The sequence below is a fragment of the Vigna angularis genome, chromosome 10, assembly GCF_016808095.1.
Source record: "Vigna angularis cultivar LongXiaoDou No.4 chromosome 10, ASM1680809v1, whole genome shotgun sequence".
Taxonomy (NCBI): domain Eukaryota; kingdom Viridiplantae; phylum Streptophyta; class Magnoliopsida; order Fabales; family Fabaceae; genus Vigna; species Vigna angularis.
This window is the reverse complement of record NC_068979.1, coordinates 24,633,745-24,653,794: the sequence shown is the minus strand read 5'-3', so window position 1 is coordinate 24,653,794 and position 20,050 is coordinate 24,633,745. Positions and strand designations below refer to the sequence as shown.

The 20,050-nt window shown below is 32.6% G+C and overlaps 2 protein-coding genes across 5 annotated transcripts; both read left to right on the top strand.

The window, feature by feature from the left end:
* The first annotated feature begins 630 nt into the window (after positions 1 to 630).
* Positions 631 to 8,470, top strand: LOC108334592 (uncharacterized). Of its 3 annotated transcripts, XM_017570457.2 has the most exons (6): positions 631 to 926; positions 1,075 to 1,170; positions 1,300 to 1,518; positions 2,359 to 2,455; positions 7,747 to 7,809; positions 7,896 to 8,470. In XM_017570457.2, exons 1-6 carry the CDS (start codon positions 648 to 650, stop codon positions 8,087 to 8,089), a joined length of 948 nt encoding a protein of 315 aa, XP_017425946.1. In that variant the 5' UTR covers positions 631 to 647; the 3' UTR covers positions 8,090 to 8,470. The 3 variants fall into 3 exon arrangements, 2 of the variants coding, with proteins under 2 accessions (XP_017425946.1, XP_052725812.1); XR_008245799.1 differs by having other exon boundaries at positions 1,075 to 1,518; positions 2,402 to 2,455; positions 7,896 to 7,971; XM_052869852.1 differs by having other exon boundaries at positions 1,075 to 1,518.
* A 2,354-nt stretch (positions 8,471 to 10,824) lies between these two features.
* LOC108334572 (uncharacterized) lies at positions 10,825 to 14,679 on the top strand. 2 transcript variants are annotated; one of them, XM_017570431.2, is made up of 4 exons: positions 10,825 to 11,056; positions 11,616 to 12,231; positions 13,380 to 13,426; positions 13,531 to 14,679. In XM_017570431.2, the coding sequence occupies exons 2-4, from the start codon at positions 11,910 to 11,912 to the stop codon at positions 14,413 to 14,415; spliced, it is 1,254 nt and encodes a 417-aa protein (XP_017425920.1). In that variant the 5' UTR covers positions 10,825 to 11,056; positions 11,616 to 11,909; the 3' UTR covers positions 14,416 to 14,679. The 2 variants fall into 2 exon arrangements, with proteins under 2 accessions (XP_017425920.1, XP_017425919.1); XM_017570430.2 differs by having other exon boundaries at positions 10,825 to 11,063.
* Positions 14,680 to 20,050: the final 5,371 nt, after the last annotated feature.

The following is a 20,050-nucleotide window of genomic DNA, read 5'->3' as shown; positions in this document are numbered from 1 at the left end:
GCATGCTTGTTTCTTTTATAATTTAGCTTACTTTCTCTCATGCTTATGTTTATTTTTCTACTTTTATGATGATTACCTTTATCGATGTGAAGAGATGAAGAATCATGTGATGATTATCCAAGTGAGAGGTGTTGATGCAAGCATACAGATAGGTCATAGGAGTTACGTTCAACTTCTATATTTTAAAAAATTTTGTAACATTTATGGTGAGCATTTAGTTCCTTGATTAATAGATGTATAACATTATATTTATACATGATTATTTTGGATAAATATAATAGTTTAGTTATATATTTACATTTAGCAACTTATGAGATATCATCTATGTAGTATTTTATTTAATAGTTTTAAACTATATTAAATAGAATGTTACAAATTTACCTTACAAATACCAATTTTTTTATAGAAACTAAAAAGAAATTTACATATAAATTTTAAAATGTATAGCAATAAACAATTATTTTTTATTTAATATGTTTCTCATTAGTATCTAAAACAAGTTTTCGTCTAACATTTAAATTAACAAATACAAATTTTGACAATCAAAATACTTTTCTCTTGGTAAAAATAAATATATTAATTAACTTTTCTAATTTATTATATTATATATGAATTGATTTCAGTGTTTTTAGTATTGAAGTACGAAAATGAGTGTTCATTGTGCTGCAATATCCTTGCTTTCCCTCTCACTCAAAGCTTCCATCTGCTCCATCAATGAAACCGCCAATAAGCGTAAGTTTCAGACACGGTTCAACTCGGGCGCGCCAAGCAAACTCAGCGCCGAGTTTCTCTCCCATGACTCACCGGAACCCACCAACAAACCATGCTTTTGTGGAAGAAGACACTTCATTGAAGCTACAACATTGGGAACTACCTTGTTTCCTGTTCAACCTTCCGTAGCCACCGGCCCATATTCTGATTACACGGTATTTGGGCTTTTGCCACCTACCCAGATAACAGAAAACAGAAAATATCAGAACTTGGGTTCAAATTCTAGCGAAAGATTATGCTTCTCTTGACGTAATTTGAAAAAAAAAATTCTTTTATAATTTTACTTTGTTTTTGTGTTTGTAGGCTTTACTTAAAAAGTTTCACCCACCAAGACCTGATTGGTACGAGGAGTTCTATGCTGGGGTTATGAATTCGGCTACCGAGTCTTACGAAGCTGAGGTGTTTTGTACATTCTTCATTTTTACGGGGGTTGTTTGGAGTTTTATTTATATAATTTTGTTTTGGGCGGTGCTATGTTTTTGTTGTTGTTATTGCACTGAGTTTAAGTTTGAGGCGATTGCTTGTAAGGTTGCAACGTACAAGTCTCAAATCTTCAGTAACTTGAAGGGGAAGGGTCTAAGAATCTTGGAGATTGGCATTGGAACTGGTCCCAACCTCAGTTATTATGCTAGTGGTTCTGATGTAGAGGTCGTTGGCATTGATCCAAACCCAAAGATGGAAAAGTATGCTCGATCCTCTGCTTCGTCAGCTGGACTGCCTCCTTCAAATTTTGAGTTCATACAAGCTGTATGTATGATATTCTTACTAGTTTGAAGCCTCCCTTTAAAATGGGAATAGAAACCATGCCATGCTTACTAGTCAAAACCTTTAATTACTAGAATACAGTGCAAAGAAACTTTCTTTGAGATGCTTTTCAATGCTTGTGGAGAATAGGCTCTATCTGGTTTAAGCTAAATGTGGATGATGAGGTAATGTCATTATTCCGTGTCAGAACTGTAATTTCATAGCCTAGTAGATAGTTGCATTTGCTTTGTGTATCTGACAACAGATACATATCAGACACTTCAATATACTTATATATGAAGTACCTAAGCCTTTAAAAAAAGTTATGAAAATCTAATACAATTGTATGAGGCATATGAGCATGTATAAATGGAAAATTAGAAGCCTTATCTCTAGATTAACTGGAAATGGAATTTATACCTTTATGGATGGTGCTGAAGAAGGGCTTGAGGAATGATACTATTTCTGTTTTTAGGTATTAGGCAGTAATTTATGATAGTAATTTTTATTTGTTTTTAGTACTTTGAAAAGTAGGCGCTTAATTTACATTTACAGAATTGTGACTACATATCTATTATGTTTTATGTATTCTTTTACATATTTTATTCTATTCTGCAAGTATTGAATCTCATATTTTAAAAATGGTCGTATGGTTATTATTAGATATGAATATTGTATCTGTGCATCGTAGACCTAATATAATAATCAGTAGAACATGCACTGTGCCAATTTGAAGTTATTCCTAGAAGAATCACCTTTCCCTAGATTGTTGTTTTATTAAATCTAGTGTCTGTTTCTTCTTGTGTTAATTGATCTTCAAGTTTTAAAGTTTGTTATGTTTAGGTCGGTGAGGCCATACCATTAAGTGATGCTTCTGTTGATGCAGTTGTTGGAACACTGGTATTGTGTTCTGTTAAAGATGTTGATATGACACTGAAAGGTAATGAAACTTTTAGAGTCTTCAGTGCTTTTAGTTCAAATATTTTTTGTTCCCTTGGGATTTGGTGCTGCAGTGTAGTTTGTTTCCATATTGAAACAATTTACATTTTTTGATATTGAATGCTTTGTTAGAAAGTTGGTGTTAGGTATCTCAGTTAGAGACCTAACACTCTCTCACCAGTAAGTTCCAAGAATCGCAAAACAAGAATGAGTAAAAGAAACGTATTGTATTTACAACAAATAAACAAAGAATACAATCAAGAATCCCGGAAGCTTAACCTCCCTCACGAGGTTTAAAACCGGTCTGTACAATGAATGTAGTAACTAACTACTCAAAACTACAAAAAAGGTCTCTTATATAGACACCTTTCCCGCCCCCCTTAACTACTCAGCAGTTAGGTACACTCCCTTATTTCTCTACTCTCTTTCTCCTTTCATATATTTTCCAAGTCCTAACAGTTGGACATAGCAGTTGTTGGTTTACAGCATTACATTATATTTCTTTCAACTTTGTAAAGAGGCAGAAAATAAGTGGAATTACAAATCATGGCAGTTTCTGAATGTAAAAGGTCATTAGAATCGTAATTTCTGCATTCCTTCACCTTTGAAGATACACATTCATCATCCTGTAGTCAATAATCAATCCCAGAAACCTACAATTATGCTGACTAATAAAAGATATTGACACTGTTCACTACGTAGTTATATTATAGTGCCTCTAATGCTATGCAGATAACTACGAAGTGAATGTCCTTCACTTTCTAGCTAAATGTATATTAATCCATATAATGGAATAAATGTAAATTTCATGATGGATTGTTAACTAGTAAAATATGAATATTATGTTCATTTTATTATAATTAATAGGTATATAATTGGTTCAATACAACAAATATTGACATATTTATTTTTTAGTATAATAAGAAAAAATTACAATCATAGTACAAAATCTTTAATTTCGTTAATTTTGTTTAAACTCCATTAATATTTAAGGTAAGTGAACATATGTATGATCTTTAGTAATTGTCACGTGTGTTTATTAAATAGAAAATTATGCAACTAACCTTGAAGGAACATTTACTGTTTGGCTTGTAAATTAAAATTCTTAGTAGTTCTGTTAGGATATAGGATAATAGGATAGATTGGGTTTAGAAGTTAAGGGTATGGGGGTGTCGGTTGTAAAAGGGGGAGCGGGTCAGAGCTGGTATAAATAGAGCTTTTGTAACTCTGTAGAGGGCATCGAGTGTATTTTGTGTAAAGTCAGGTCTTTAGCTTGTAGAGAGAGGTTATGCTCTCAACCAGGGAGGTTATGCTCCCAACCCATTCTTTGTAAAGAGGATTCTTTTACTGTGAATAATACAAAAAACTCATTCTTCCATTACTGTTTCTATCTTCTGAGTGTGTTCTTGTTAGGTTCCAAACCCAGGAACCTAACAAATTGGTCCGACCTACCGTTTCGGGAAGCGGCCGGATCATCCAGAGAGTCAAGAAGGGATCAAGAAGTAATCAAGAAACTGCCGGATCCAAATTGGGGGCAAATCGAAGATGGAGGGAAGCACAGAGGGACGATTGGAGGCTCTGAAGATTACAATGGAAGGGATGAAGGCGGAATCTGCCGCAGTGCGCCGGGACTTGCAAGAACTAATGAGGATGATGGGGGCGCGGGCTCACAACAACGAAGGACAATCAGGTGGAAGTCAGGCTTCCGTAAACGGGAACCAGCGACAGGCTTCAGTAAACGAGAACCAGCAAGGTGCGAGGAGGATATTGGAAGGAGAGTGGGTGGCGATCACGGTGGGACCCAAACCCACGATCACGGTGGCGATCACCAGGAGGTGCATAATCAATGGCGGAAAAGGGTTGAATTAACCGCTTTCGAAGGGTTGGACCCGTTAAACTGGATCAATAGGGTGGAGAGGGTTTTCGAGCTTCAAGGAGTAGCGAAGGAGGAGAAAGTGCGGTTTGCAGACATAAGCATGGAGGGCAGCGCGGGCTACTGGTTCAGAGCCCTGGAAGGAGAAAGCCAAGAATCGTTCATGGGATGATTTGAAGGAAGCCCTGGTGATAAGATTTGGAACCTATGTTGAGCGTTTGGCAGCATCGAAACAGACGGGGACGGTGGCGATGCGGATTGCAAAGGATGTTGAAGAATTCCAGGGAGGCGAAAAGGTAGGGAATGGGAACGGGATTGAAGACCAGTCGTCTTGGGGACGACCGAGCGAAGAGGTGACACTGTCCGAGGCCAATTACCCAGGCAGATCGGGGGTTGCCGAGCAATTCGAGGCCAATCACCTAGGCAGATCGGGAGTCGTCGAGAGTGTGGGGTCAGTACTGAACAACCGGAATCTGTCAGATTCGCACGGAAGGGGACTGATGGACCCGAACGGTAGAGAACTGCTAGAACCCAACAGGAGAGGACTAACGAAGCCGAACGTGACAGGACGGCCGAAACCGAACGAGCTAGCACTACAAGCTGCGAACCCGAGAGGACTGAAGGAACCGAACGGTCGAAGACTGCCAGAACCGTACGGTAGAGGACTGTCGGACCCGAGCGCAAGAGAACGGCAAGAACCGAACGGTAGAAAGGCATGGGAAAGAGAGCCGAGCGGTAAAAGAAGTTATTTTACAAGGAAGAATATGAAGCTCCTCACCTTCAAGGAAATAATGAAGATGCGAAGATGGTCCCATAAATTTTGTCTCTTATTTCGACCACCACCCAAGCCTCCAGACCTAAATTGGTGGGCAGTAGCCAGTGGATTCCCTTCATATGATAACAAGATGATGTAGAGGAGCCAAGAATCAAGTTTCTCGGCTCCAACCTTGAGGACAAGGTTGTTCTGCAGCGGGATGTAATGTTAGGATATAGGATAATAGGATAGATTGGGTTTAGAAGTTAAGGGTATGGGGGTGTCGGTTGTAAAAGGGGGAGCGAGTCAGAGCTGCTATAAATAGAGCTCTTGTAACGTTGTAGAGGGCATCAAGTGTATTTTGTGTAAAGTCAGGTCTTTAGCCTGTAGAGAGAGGTTATGCTCTCAACCAGGGAGGTTATGCTCCCAACCCATTCTTTGTAAAGAAGATTCTTTTACTGTGAATAATACAGAAAACCCATTCTTCCATTACTGTTTCTATCTTTTGAGTGTGTTCTTGTTAGGTTCCAAACCCAGGAACCTAACAAGTTCTTTCAAGGTTAATTGTATATTAACGTTAATTTTTGCTTTAATAAACAAATGTAATGATTACTAAAGATCAAATATGTGTTCAATTACCTTAACCATTAACTAAGTTCAAACAAAATTAAAGTTTTTGTATCAAGACTGTAATTTGTTTTATTGTACTAAAAAAGGAAATATGTCAATACTTGTTGAATTCAAAGTAGTCTAAAACAATCCTCATTTAACCAAAAACTCAGAACATTCTCATTAAATTTCAACATTCAAATTGTGTTCAAATAAACCATAATCCTTGCATAAAATCACCATCTGTCCTCTTAGGATAAGTTTGGTTTCAAACCCCGGTTCAAACAGGAGAAGTATGCCATACTAATGTGTCTTGGATGATCCACATCGTAGGGTTAGATGTCTATGAGCATATTAAACTATCCATGTGGCTGAGAGCTCTCATAGTCCAGGCACAACAACGCAATTGTCAAGGGTGTGCTCTACCATTGAGATAATAGCATGTCGTGCGGGCCTCCTGCCAGGATCCACTATTCCAAAAGCACGAGAAACCTCATTTCTATCTTTCCTTTTTTCACCCTATCCATGTCGTCACACAGGGCCGACATGGATGGGTGAAAAAAGGAACTCTTATCAATTTGTTCTGACCTAGGATAATAAGCTCACGAGTTTAGTCTTACTTTACCAGAGAGAAACGAAAGAATATTTCCATCTCCAAATTTTATTTAAACATAACTCGCTTCTTTTTGGGTGTATTGTGACCAAGTCACCACCTCCAAATCATCTATCCTAAGGTGCTATGAAAAACAGAAATAGCTTCTATTACTTGTAATTCCTTGCTCTCAAGTAATTTTTAGTTGAAACAAGAGAATAACTCAATATCTAGAGCAAAGTATCCAAACATAACAAAAATTTCAGTATAAGTTTAGCTAAATTTAGAGGATCACTTTTCTTAATTAACCCTATTGTAATGCTTGCATAGAAATCAATACATTGTGACCAAATCACTACCTCCAAATCATCTACCCTAAGGTGCTATAAAAAAACAGCAATAGCTTCTCTTGTAATTCTTTGCTCTCAAGTAATTTTCAATTCTAGCACGAGAATCACTCAAAATCTAGAGACCTGGAGCAAAGTATCCAAACATAACATATATTCAATATAAGCTTAACCAAATTTAGGGTATCACTTTTCTCAACTAACCCATCAAGATTGATGACAATTCCAAAAGAAAAGAGAAAAATAAAATTTAGAACAAACAAACTTTAATTGAAAAACTGACGGATTGAAAATAACCCTTAGCTCCTCATCTACTACAAGGTGTGATCAGATTTTGGAAAGATGAGATTTGGAGGAATGAGAGCAGAGAAATTAGAGCAGAACCTGGAGAGAGAAAAGAAAGTTTGTTTTGTTGCATGCTTGACAGAGAGAAGAATGAAAAAAAGGCAGCGTGTTTTACATGATGGATGATAGTACATGATGGTTTTAATTAACATCTTTAAGAACTCTTTAGGCATGACGCATGGTAAATTTGCAGGTCCACCCATCCTATTCTATATTTCAACCTTTTTTGTCATAAGAATGTGGACGATGAGGATCAATACTCTAGATCACTTGGTTGTACAGTAATACCATAAGCAAGAGCTTAAGCTATTAGATAAAGAACCATGGATTGTTGTGTATGTAGCAAATAACAATTATAAATATCATGAAAACTTTAGTTACATGATAAAACAGTCATAATACGTAGATTACAAAATTAGACTGTACAGTGGGAAATTGATCTTATCAACTCAACAATTTTCTGATGTATAAATTTTCACATTAAACCTGTTTATCATGTTGCTTTCAGTTTTTTAAAAAGTATTTAGAGGCCACAGAAATTTCAAATCTAACACATGACTTTGATCTCATGTTAAGAAAAAGACTTTAAGCCTAACTTAAACTTACAAAACTACCTTGGAAGATAATATTTGTATATTATTATATATTTAAAATTAGTTTTATCGGTAGTGGAACTTCGACATAATTTTGGCTAAACATTCAGGATTCATTTTTGTGTAGCATTTTTAAAATTCAAGTTTATCATCCAAATCATTGGCACTTTTGCATGCAGAAGTAATGAGGGTGCTGCGACCTGGTGGACTTTATGTGTTTGTAGAACATGTGGCTGCAAAAGGTGAAACGGAACTTTTAAACGGACTAGTGAACTTAGTAAATAGCTTAATTTTGGTTAATTTTTTGTGTTTCCATGGACACATGCAGATGGAACTTTTCTCAAATTTATACAGAGAGTTCTTGATCCTCTGCAACGGACACTTGCAGATGGGTGTCACCTTTCTAGGGAAACCGGAAACAATATATCCAGGGCCGGATTTTCAGATGTTGAGCTTAACATGGCATTCTTGTCTAGTGCTACATTTATAAACCCCCATGCATATGGAGTAGCTTACAAGTAGTATCAATCAAAGCGTGTCTTTGAACCTCTTAGCCTACCATCATCTTCATAGCTTGGAAAATATATTAGCCATATTCAGGTTCTTCACTAGAGTTGCAGGTTTCAACACAGAAGTCTTGTGACTAAATGTGACAAAAGTCTTGTGACTAACTGAGAAGCTTCGCTGTGTAGAATCTATCTACACACATGTGTGTCCTTACAAAATCAGTGTTAGTTCAACATGCATTGATCATGTGTATTGCAAAAATGGTTGAGTTGGAGGCTATGTATGCTTTGATCATCATGTAAAGTGCCCCTCTTTATATTCTCGAAGCTTACATTGAAACAGGTAACTTCTTAAAATTTGAATTTTGTTTCTAACTTAATTCAAAAAACTGTTCCTAAAGGTTGTCTTTTACTTTTATACTCGTTATCTTACTTGTGAATGTGATATTTTCAACACTTACTATTGTTGGGCATGTTTGTAGAAAATCAAGCATATTCTCCTCTCCCTCTGTTTCTTATTTAGTATATATATGTGACGTTTAAGGATTAGTTTCACAAACCAATGAAAACATTAGCTTACATAATTTTTTTTAAACAGAAAATCACTTACAATAATATGTCTTCTCTATATGCAATAAAAGTGTCAATTTTCATCTTTTCTTCTATATTTGCAATAAAATATCAAGTGTTTCTCTTACATCAAAGAGCAGTCTGGTGAAATAGAGTATCCAAAAGCATTTTTTTTGTCCTTATTTCAATGAAAATAGGTTTTTCTTTACAGTTATAAATCTTAAATTTTTTACCACTAGAAAATTTTGTGTGCTATTAAAAAGGTCTTCAAATTTCTCTATGATTCAAGTGCCAGCATTTTTTTTCTTTTTGGTGAGACACTATCACAGTTTTTTAGTTGATTTTTTTGAGAGTATTTACCTATTTTTCATTTTTCTTCATGTAAACTTAATGCGATCATCATAAATTTTATTTTTTGAGAATAAAGTAAATTTTATTGATGAATGTGAAGTTAAATGGAAAGGTGAAAAACAATAAATTATCCACCAAATAATTAGTAGATAAAACTGGACTATATTTACACTATTGTATTAATGAACTCAGATGCAAATTCCAATTCATTCACTCCTTTTTACTTCTCTTAGAACTTTTCAAAAGAAAAAGTATAATTGATCAAGGGAGAATTTATATGGTCTTGAACTTCTAGACAGTTAATTATAAACAAAATTTGAAGCAAAGATGAACAATTAAAAACGAACAGAGAGGATTGACATGTATAAGAAAGAAAGAGGATTTTCTTGTATAATGTGCTAATTTGATGTGAATATGACTGAACAAGAACTTGGTTAGTTTGTTGTTGCACTCATTTGTTTTTATATATATCTGAATGGTGTGTTGGAGTCTATGATAATTGGTTTACCTTTCCCTTTGTTATGATCCGTGTCTCTGCTTGTCTTCATTGTACAAGTACCAACTGCTATAAACATTATCATCAAATAGTCACTCGCAGGATCATTTTTCAATTCTATGGTACCATGATTAACCACCTTGTATCAAACAAACATCATCATTGAATAATTGCACATTCATCAACCTATACTTCTATAATTTGTATTTAATGTAAGCTCCTATTATTAACCAGCTAATGGGGTTTTGCTGTCGTTTCATCACGCATTGGACCCACCTTATGGTGTGGTAGGTGAAGTTTCTATTTCGTTGGGTGTTAATTATAAGCACAATTGCTTAATGTTTATGACTAATGATAATAGAAAACGACAAATTCAAGTGTTGGTTGGTTTTGGTTACTTCCTTTAACTATTGTTTTTTGTTTTTTTTAGACATTTGCAAATTTGGTAAAGTAAGTGTATTAATATTAATCTAAGAAAAATATGTTTTGATACACATAATTTTTCTTATATTCATTTGACACTATTTTTTTTATTTTTTATTTTCTTTTTTTTCAAAAATTACAAAAATTCACTTTTTAAAATTATTTTATCCTTGTTAAGTGTGTTAAATGAATGTTAATATGTGTTAGGCTACCTTTACTCTTAATAATCCAAATAAGAAAATGGTAGTATTAAAAAATATTTACCCTTTTATTTAAAATTAATAAGAAATTTCCCCTTAAAACAATTAACTTTAATAATAATTGAAGCTCATTTGTAAGTATAAACATGGCAGTAAAAAGCATAAGATTCCTTTGGTAAAGTTAAAGCTTTAGCTAAAAGGCAAGAGGTCTCTATACATATTATATCAGCAGCACCTAGCTTTTGCTTAAAAAACTATCTATGTCATGTTTCACTTAAATAAATAAGAGCTTTGATAAGTTTTTCAATTATAAAAAGATGACTTTATTTTTTATTTTCATAAATTTAGAAAAAAAAAATTCAATTATTATTTTCATATTTCATATAAATAATTTCAAAATTAAATTAAATATAAAAGCATCCCTTCTCAAAGTGAACGTGTCCTTGAATTATCACTTGACTGCTAAAATAGTTAAAAACAAAATTTCATGATGAATTTACATAATTGAAATTTTGTTTCATTTTTTAAAATTATTGAGTGACAGTGTTGGAAAACATTTAAAACTAGTGACATTGTACTGAAACAACAAAACCTTGTAATTAGAATAAAAAAATCCATCAATGCATATGATCATGCAAAAATGAATAATAATTAAAAAGAGATTCCAGAAAGTGGAAACGGCGCGTTTAAAGTTCAAACAGTTCATTAGAAACAACACAAAGAAAAGATGCCGTTGCCAGCTGTTCAACCACTTGCTTTCGTATTCTTCTTCTTCCTCTGTTCGGTTAGTTAGGGTTTTCACAATTTCACTCTCTTCTTCGCTTCGCACAATGCGCCTTTACAATCAAACTATACAACAATGCAATTTCTCTAAAAATTGAAGACGTAAAAAGCAATTTCTGTCACTCGAGAACTCGCACGTGCCGTTACTGTCACGTGTGCGGTACGAGGTTCGGTTTCTCCAGTGTTTTTCTGGCTTTCTCATGTGCTCTATTGTGTTCTGGTTTCTACTATTTTGTTTTTCTGTTTTAAAAAGAAGTTCACTATAGATTTTATTTTTTTGCATTTACTCTATATTTGGTAAAGTAACATTTGAAAATTTTTAGACGTGGTTTCTGTGTAGTTCTGTTAATTGGTATTCTTTGTGTGAATGTTTGGTTTAACTTTAGTAACCAGTTTAGAATTTTTTTACTATTATGTTTCTTTGGTTGATGTCACTTTTTGAATTTATTTGGTAACTGATACACTAATATGATGTTTATCGCTGTGCTTGTTTTTGCTTTAGTGATTTTTTTAGAATAATGTTTCTGTGATTAGATGTTACCTTTTGAATTTTATTACATTTTGTCAACTAATTTGATGTTTATGGCTTAATGTGATTTCCGAGACTAGCTTTACTTGTTTACTGTATTTTACCTCTTTCTTTTTGGTGGTTGAAATAATAATGTTCTCTCTATTTTATCTAAATGGTGAATGCGGTTCTTTTCTTTTTTTGATTGTAGAGTTTTCAGGGTGATGCTCTTGCTGGAGGTGGAATTTAGTTTCTATTAGACGTGTAGGTTGAAGGTGGAAGCTATTGAGTGTTGAATTATTTGGCTTGAGGAGTTGGAACTTGTTTTTGGAAGTGTCCGTCTTCTGTTATCGATTAAGTAGTTGATCAGTGACTGAAATAGTTGGATTGGAGGCGTTCAGAATTGGGTTTATTGTGATATTCTGAGAAAATAGCTAAAACGGGGTCTCTTTGTTGTGTGGCTTCAAGGCCACATGGATCAAATGCAGGCAGTAGGGACTGGTCTATGGGTCCAAATGAACCCTTCTGGCGAACGAATTCAAGTTTTTCGCCACCTCCAACGAGGTGGGATTTCAGATTCCAGTCTGAAGGGTTGCAGTATAGTGTGAATGACAGCATTCAACTCTACGGGTCTTCTACATCATCAAATGATAAAGAGAGTGGGAGCTGGGTCAGAGGCAACCACCTATATGATCTTCACTATTCTGCTTCAGATGGTACTGGTATTCTCCTTAGCAGTCCATCTGACCTTTCTCAGGGTCCTCAGTGGACTCCTCCTGCAATACAAGAAATCAGTATTGACAATTATGGAAATTCAGCTCGGAAAGGTAAATCCTTATATATGAATTTTCAAAGTAGTATAATGTAGATGTATATAAACCACACGTAGCAATGTGGTTGTAAAAGATGGTTTGCATACAAGATAATGAAGCCTTAATGCTCTTAGGGCTGTTAGTCTCTAAAGAGGTTGCTTTCAGAAAGGTCTTTTTAATAATAGAAAAGGTAAAAAATTCATTTACATGCGGTCCTATTTGTCTACAGCCTAGTGAAACAGAAACGAAGTATAAATAGTCAATTGTATGAGTGGTAGTTAGCTGTATTGTATTCTATATAATAGTTTTTGCGTAGTATAAGTAATTGTATTGTATGAGTGGTAGTTAAATGTGTGTTTATTTTCTGCCATTACCATTTAATATGGAAGCCACTTTGTTTTGCACCTTGTTTCATAATTTTAAAAAAGTATAGAATAAAAGGAAAAGCCGAAGTGACATTTTTGTAATCAAAAGTGAAAATAGAAAACAAAAACAGAACACTTTCATAATCTACCGATTAAGTTGCTTCTGAGTTCCGTCCTACTGAAAAGGTGTTTGGGAAAAAAAAAGTGCTCAACAATATTGCTGGTTATTATCAAAAACAGTTTTTCTCTACTCATTATGTTCTTGCTATGGTTATGCCTTTGACAATTAGTTTGAAGCAATGAAACGGTAAACAGTAAACATGTTTTTGGTCATTTTTTGTTTGTAGAGTTAGGGCTTACATCAAATGATAGAGAGCTGAACTAGTATTTCTATGAATTGTCAGGTCTTCTGTAGCATGACAAGAGGAAACCCATACATTGACAAATCTGGTCTCAATACAGAATTGAGTCATGATTTCTTATAATTCTGCCTCTAAATTATATAGCTTTAACTTTTTCATTTTTTAATTATTGAAACTCAATTTAATAATTTTCCTTTTCTTGTGAATCATGACATTATTCGATTCCTTGAGGATGTTGAGTTTTGGATCATAATTTGTCTGTTTGATAATGTGTCTCAATAAGGTAGCAATTGATGGAACTGTTAAGTCATGCTGATATTAGTAACAATAAAACTGAAGCACTCAATTTTGTTTGTGGTTTATTCTTTCGCTATAAACTTGTTTGTTGTTACTTCTGCGTATTGAACTGCTCCCTTCTCATTTGTACTTTTGATAGATCCTCATCCTTCTGCGGGCAGGGTATCTTTTACTCCCAGTAAGGAGGTAGGTTTCCGGTTAAGGACTGCTAAAAGATACTTTAGTTGGGCAATTATTTCTGATGTGTTTGTCTTAAGAAATAAGCTAACAGGGAAGACATATATATGCAGGGAACATCTGTAAATCCCAACAGTGGGGGCTCAACATCATCTCTGTCGGAAAGTAGTGAATCTGAGTCTGCTACAAAATCACATTTATCCTGTCAGAGGAATTTCTCTAATCTTCGTTCTTTCATCTCTAAACCCATTCATCCTATGTCTTTTAATGACCTAACAACTACCAGAGATGCCTTTGATCCTGCAGTTACAGATTTTACAGAGTTTACAGAGTTTGATACTTCTACTCCACTCCGAGATGGCCAGCGTTGGAGTAGCGCCAGCAGCAGTCAGGAGTTTGCTGACGTTACTGAGTCATTTGAATTAGAAATGCCTGGTCAACCACATTTTCCTTCCAATGGATTTAGGTGTGGCTTGTGTGAAAGATTTCTCTCGCAGAGATCTCCTTGGAGTTCCCGTCGCATTGTGAGAAGTGGAGACATGCCTACGATTGGGGTTCTTCCTTGTTGTCATGCATTTCATGCTGAATGCTTGGAGCAAACAACACCAAAGACACGGAAAAGCGATCCTCCTTGTCCTGTTTGTGTAAAATTGGAGGAGGAAAATTCCCCTGATAACCGGGGCTTTTTGAGATTGACTAATGGTTTTCCCAGGCTTAAATCATCTCGTGGCGATGGACCTTCCAGACCTTGGGGCTGTGTACAGGTGGGTGATTGTGTTGAAGGTGCTCTGCAAGCACCTCCACGCAATGCTATGCTCATGCTTAATCGAAATCGTGTTAAGAAGAACCTGTCCCTGAAAGGTAGTTTAAGCAAGGAATTTCCAGGTAAGGTGAGGAAAAATGGAACATTTTCTTCACAGCTATTTAGTGGAAGTACAGCTGATGGGAAGGAAGTTGGTTGCTCCAAGGCAACTTCAGGTTCAAGTGTGTGGAGGTAATAGCAAATGTTGGTAAGTTGTAACTTACACCTACATATTTGCAGAAGCTGACTGATCCCTAACCTCTTCCACATTTTGTATAGATTAATTTGTTGTATGTGTTTTGGAATTCACACCTGAACCTTGATCTTATTTTGCCTCATTTTATGTATTTAGATTGTTTTATCTTTAGTTAGGGTTTTAAAACATCTACTTTAGTTGATGGAGTGCAGATTGAAAAAGTTCAAAGGAGAAAGTTTAATTACATTTTTCCTTACAAACTAATATTGCATGCATAACTAACTACGTTGAGCCTTGTAGAGGAATATGCCATGCTGAGAAGAAGTTTTGTTTAGGATAATAATGCTCAGTGATCGTTTTGTCTGAAAATGATCTGATTTTGTTTTTATTTTATTTTATTTTCAAGATTTTCTAAAAGTAGAAAAACTTTTCTTAAAACAAATAGTCTTTTTCTCGAGAGAAACAACTTAAGTTCAATGTTAAGTTAACTGATTTGTGAAGATTAAAACTTTAAATATTGGAACTAAAAGCTTTAAATTTTAATAGAGATAATACTTAACATTTTGAAATATTTTGAAAGATTAAAACTTACTTTGTCAATCTTAATTTCATTCTATTAATGTTTATCTTGTGGTTTAAATTACAACAAGCCCAATTCAATTAATCTGAACACAAGTTTGTATTTCATATTATATTTTATATTTAGGCAGATTGCATATCCTAGAATATAAATTTGAATTTTAGACTGTATGTTGCAGAATATAAAATACATTTTAGATTTAAAATTCAGAATTTATTTTTTAATAAAATAATATATTTTGAATTGTACAGTGCAAAATGTATTTTGAATTGTGAAATAAAGAATGCAATTTCTGAATAAACTTAGGAGGAGGAGAATGTGACCTCGCAGTGCGGGAATCGTCAAAATGCCACTGAATGCTCCCACTTTACTGAAACGGAATAAAGTGAAGAAGTGATTCGAATTAGTGAAAACAACTTTATTTTCTCCGACACTTCATTTCAAAGGATGAAACGCTTCATTTGTACCCATGGAAGTTCAATCCGAATGGCATTCCAGATTGTAAGATCTGAATGTATTATTATTTCAACATATGTAATTTTAAAATATATTTGAAATTCTATAATTATAATATATTTTTATTTTTTATTTTAAAATGTAAAATATGAAATTTAAATTTGTATTACAATTGAACATATATTTCATAATATAAATTTGAATATTAGATTATAGTAATACAAACATATTTATATTTAATATTTTAGATTATATAATACGAAATGTCTCCAAGTAATCCGGAACTGAGACCTTTAGATAAATTTGATATTTTTACATATATAGAAATACCGGTTCACATTATGAAAATGAGTGTTTTATCTTACACCTCCAAGATCTCATCCTACATCTCCAAAAATTCTATTTTTAACCTTTTCACATCTCTTACACCTTTAACTTTATAAAAAAATTTATTTTTAATTTTAATAAATATATTTTTATTTTATTTTTCTTTTTTTGTTAAAAAAACTCTACACCACCTTAATAATAATTAAATTTAAAATTCTAATATTATTTAATATAATTTTATATTTTAATAATTATTAAAATATAATTTATATTATAATAATAGTTATATTAAAAATATAAAAATAATAACAAAAAAGTAAAATTATATTAAATAAAATATTTAATATATTCAAATACATTAAATTATATTAATATATTAAATTAAATTAAATAATTATTAAATTTAAATAATAAACAAAATTTTAAAACAATTATTTATCAAATAACAAATAAAATTATATTAAATAAAATATTTAAATATACTAAATTATATTAAAATATTAAATTAAATTAAATAATTATTAAAATTTATATATAAAATAAAATTTTTCTTTATCGGATATGGATGTCCGATTCATAACTTATCCGATTAACAAATTTTTCAAAATGTTGTTTTTTTAAAATTTTAATAATTATTAAATTTAATTTAATATTTTAATATAATTTAATATATTTAAATATATTAAATATAATTTTAAGTATTATTTTTATTTTCATTTTTATTCTTATTTTAGTTATTATTTTTCAATTTTCTTAATAGAACTATTTTAAAAATATAAATTATATTTTATTAATTATTAAAATATAAAAATATAATAGATAATATTATAATTTTTATTTAAGTTTAATATTTATTAAATTTTAAATAAAAAGCAAAAGTATTAACATATTTTATAGATTTTAATATATAAATAAGTGTTTTAAAATTTTTATTTTTATTTAAAATTTAATAATTATTTAATAATTTTTTAATTTATTTTAATATTTTATTATAATTTAATATATTTGAATATATTAAATGAAATTTATTATTATTATTATTTATTATTATTATTATTATTATTATTTTTATTTTATTTTTCTGGTTTTAATATAACTATTATTATAATATAAATTATATTTTAATAATTATTAAAATACAAAATTATTTTAAATAATATTTAAATTTTAAATTAAATTAAATTAAATTATTATTAAGACAGTGAAGATTGTTTTTAATAAAAAAAATGAAAAAATATTTATTAAAGTTAAAAATAAAGTTTTGAAAAAGTTGGAGGTGTGAGAAGGTTAAAAGTGAAATTTTTGGAGGTGCAGGATGAGATATCGGAGGTGTAGGATGAAACACTCTATGAAAATACTGAAAGAATTTGCCTCTTAAAATGGACAAGGCCCATAAAATATGTGGCCTCACTCAAGGTTATGTACATTTGAATGGGTTATGGCCATTTCTGTCTGCACCTGCAATTTTACTTTATGCACTCCTAACTTTCATAATGGGTTTTTGTCTTTCATCCTTCCCATTCTTCTCCATGCTGCCTCATGCATCCCATCTCCACTTTTCTCTTCATAACCTCCATCTCATTCTCTAATGTCTTCGATGGTTGTCCCTCTTTTGTGCATAGTCGCATCTCTATTATTTGTCTCTGCACCACTTCACTTACAAGCTCCACCTTCATGGTGAAGAGAAGAGTAGGCTCCATTGCGCACCTCCAACAATCTTGATCTTGTGTAGCTTGTTTTTTTTGGTTGGTGTAAGAGACTAGGTATATCATTTTGTGTTTGTGATTACTGGGTTTTAGGAGAACATGGGTGTTGAGTTTGGTGAGGTTGTTTAAGTGGTTTAAGGGGGTAGGTTGTCTGTTGTTGTTATGATGATTTTTTATGTGATGACTTTGAAATAATGATTTCCATATAGAAAAATGTACAGACATTGAAATCCAATAATAGGTGATGTAAAAATATAATACTTGGAGCCTGATTAGAAAAAAAAAACTTCGCATCACCAAATAAATGAATCTAGTCATGGTTTCAAAATTTCAATTTTTAGTTAAATTATATTGTTTATGCACGTTTCAAATATTGGAAAGTCGAAAAGAGAATAAAGAAAAAAGAGGGATTTATGGTTTTGTGCCAATAAGAAGAAAGAAGAGAGCGATTAGGGTTTTTGAGTTTTAGGAATTTAGGGAGTTAAGAATGAATGAAGAGGATTACTTACAAGATGAATGAACAAAGAACCCTAAACCGGAAGAACGAAGACCCACTCAATGTGAGAAGAACAAATTTCTTTTTTGTTAGTGACTGAGAGACAATGATGACCCGGGAGTGAGCCGAGTGCAAAGAAGATTAAAGAGTGAACAAGGGTAAACAAATAGTGAGTGTGAGAGTGAACAAGAGTGAACGAGAGGGACAAGGAGAGAGTGTGAGAGTGAGGTGAGTAAGCGTGAGAGAGAGAGAGAGAAAGAGTGAGGTGAGTGAACGCGAGAGAGTACGGTGGGTGACAAATTTTGAGGAGGAAGTGCAAGAGATAATGGTGAGTCTTTAAAAAAATTTCAATTTTAATTTTTTAATTTTAGTTTTTTAATAATTATTTATTTCCAAATACGAATGTAAAATTAGTTGGTAAATTTACCATTTATATTCTTTAACGCGCCAACATTGCATACAGATTTTACATACAAAAAATTGGTAGGTAACTTTTTTAGTCATTACCTACAAAAAAGTTTGTATGTAACTCAGTTTACTAGATCTGTAGGTAAAATCCGTATGTAACAACTAATTTATCTACGGATCCAAATTTGTATATAATTATATGTAGGTAAATCACATTTTTCTTGTAGTGATTCTAGTTACATCTTGTAGGGTGTATCTTTACAGACAAAAGTGCAAGTTATATTAGTGTGTCGTATCTGTAGCTGTTTAGGGACCTTGTGTCTTGTGATGGATATTGTTGGGGAGTAGTTGCAATAATCCATATAAATGAGCAACTAGATGATGCATACTTTGTCCATACAAATCAACTAGATGGTTATGTAACGCTGTTATTAGATATTAATTTGGTATCTCCTTTCTTGATGCATGGTTTAATTGTTTGTTTATATTTTGGTAGGGTTGAATATATGAAGTCACGACAACCTATATTTTTTTGGTCTCGTAGGTGTTTTCCATCAACAAAACAATGCTAAATACATTTAATAACTTAATTACATAAGGGTGTGTCCAAAATAGGTCACTTACATTATCTAAAGATTCTATACATCTACTTCAATTAACATATTTATCACGCTCTAGCAACATCATTAGTTGTTGCATTTCAGTTTTGTATCCTCTCACATTTTTTATAAGCATACCTTACATTATATAATTATTTTATTGTAGTTACATTGTCTTTATTGTTTTTCTTGAGGGTAAACAATATGGTTACAAGTTTCACTAGGCACTTAATCATGTCAACAACTATAAAATGCTTATAAGAGTCCAATCTTTCAACATAAGGGTGATCGATTAAAGTCTTTGAAAATTCATGATTGAGAGTGTCACATATTACTTTCAATTTCCAACCTTCTACCTTGTAAACTAGTTTACTTCACAATTTAAATAGATAATCATTGTCCCAGTTATACTTGGTTGTAAATTTTGTATTTTTTATATTTACCATCTCTTTCACATCCTAAAAAAACGTCGTCCTTTTAGAATGTCCATTAGCTTTATCAGATCTCATAATAACAACTACCAAACCAAGACTAAAAGTAATACCTCACACTTATCCACGTAAGTGATCATACGTAACGAATATATATCAGTCGTAAAATGTTCACTATAATCTTCTCTTACCATTTCATCTTCACTCATAAACATTTCACATTCTTCCATCCACAAGCTCTGATCAACTCCATTTGATAGTCTACTAAAATAACCTTCCATGTCCAACAAGTTTAACACATTCCTAAAGAACAAAAAGATTAGGTCAAAAACTCCCACTACATAATTTTTGATCATTCTGCATAATTATGTAGAAAAACTCTAGCAAGCACTAGATTACACAATATGAAATTCACTCCCAAATCCGAATTGCATTCCAAATTGGAGAACTAGGAATACACTTGTACATTAGTATATCCACACTTGTGGATTGGTTGATCATGAATGCAGTATCATATCCGAGATTGCATTCTGAATTTCTCAATCCAATACGTATCAATATTTTTCAGAATTGTCAATCTAGCTTGCAATATCAAATTCGAGAATTCATTTCAGATTGCTGAATCTAATATA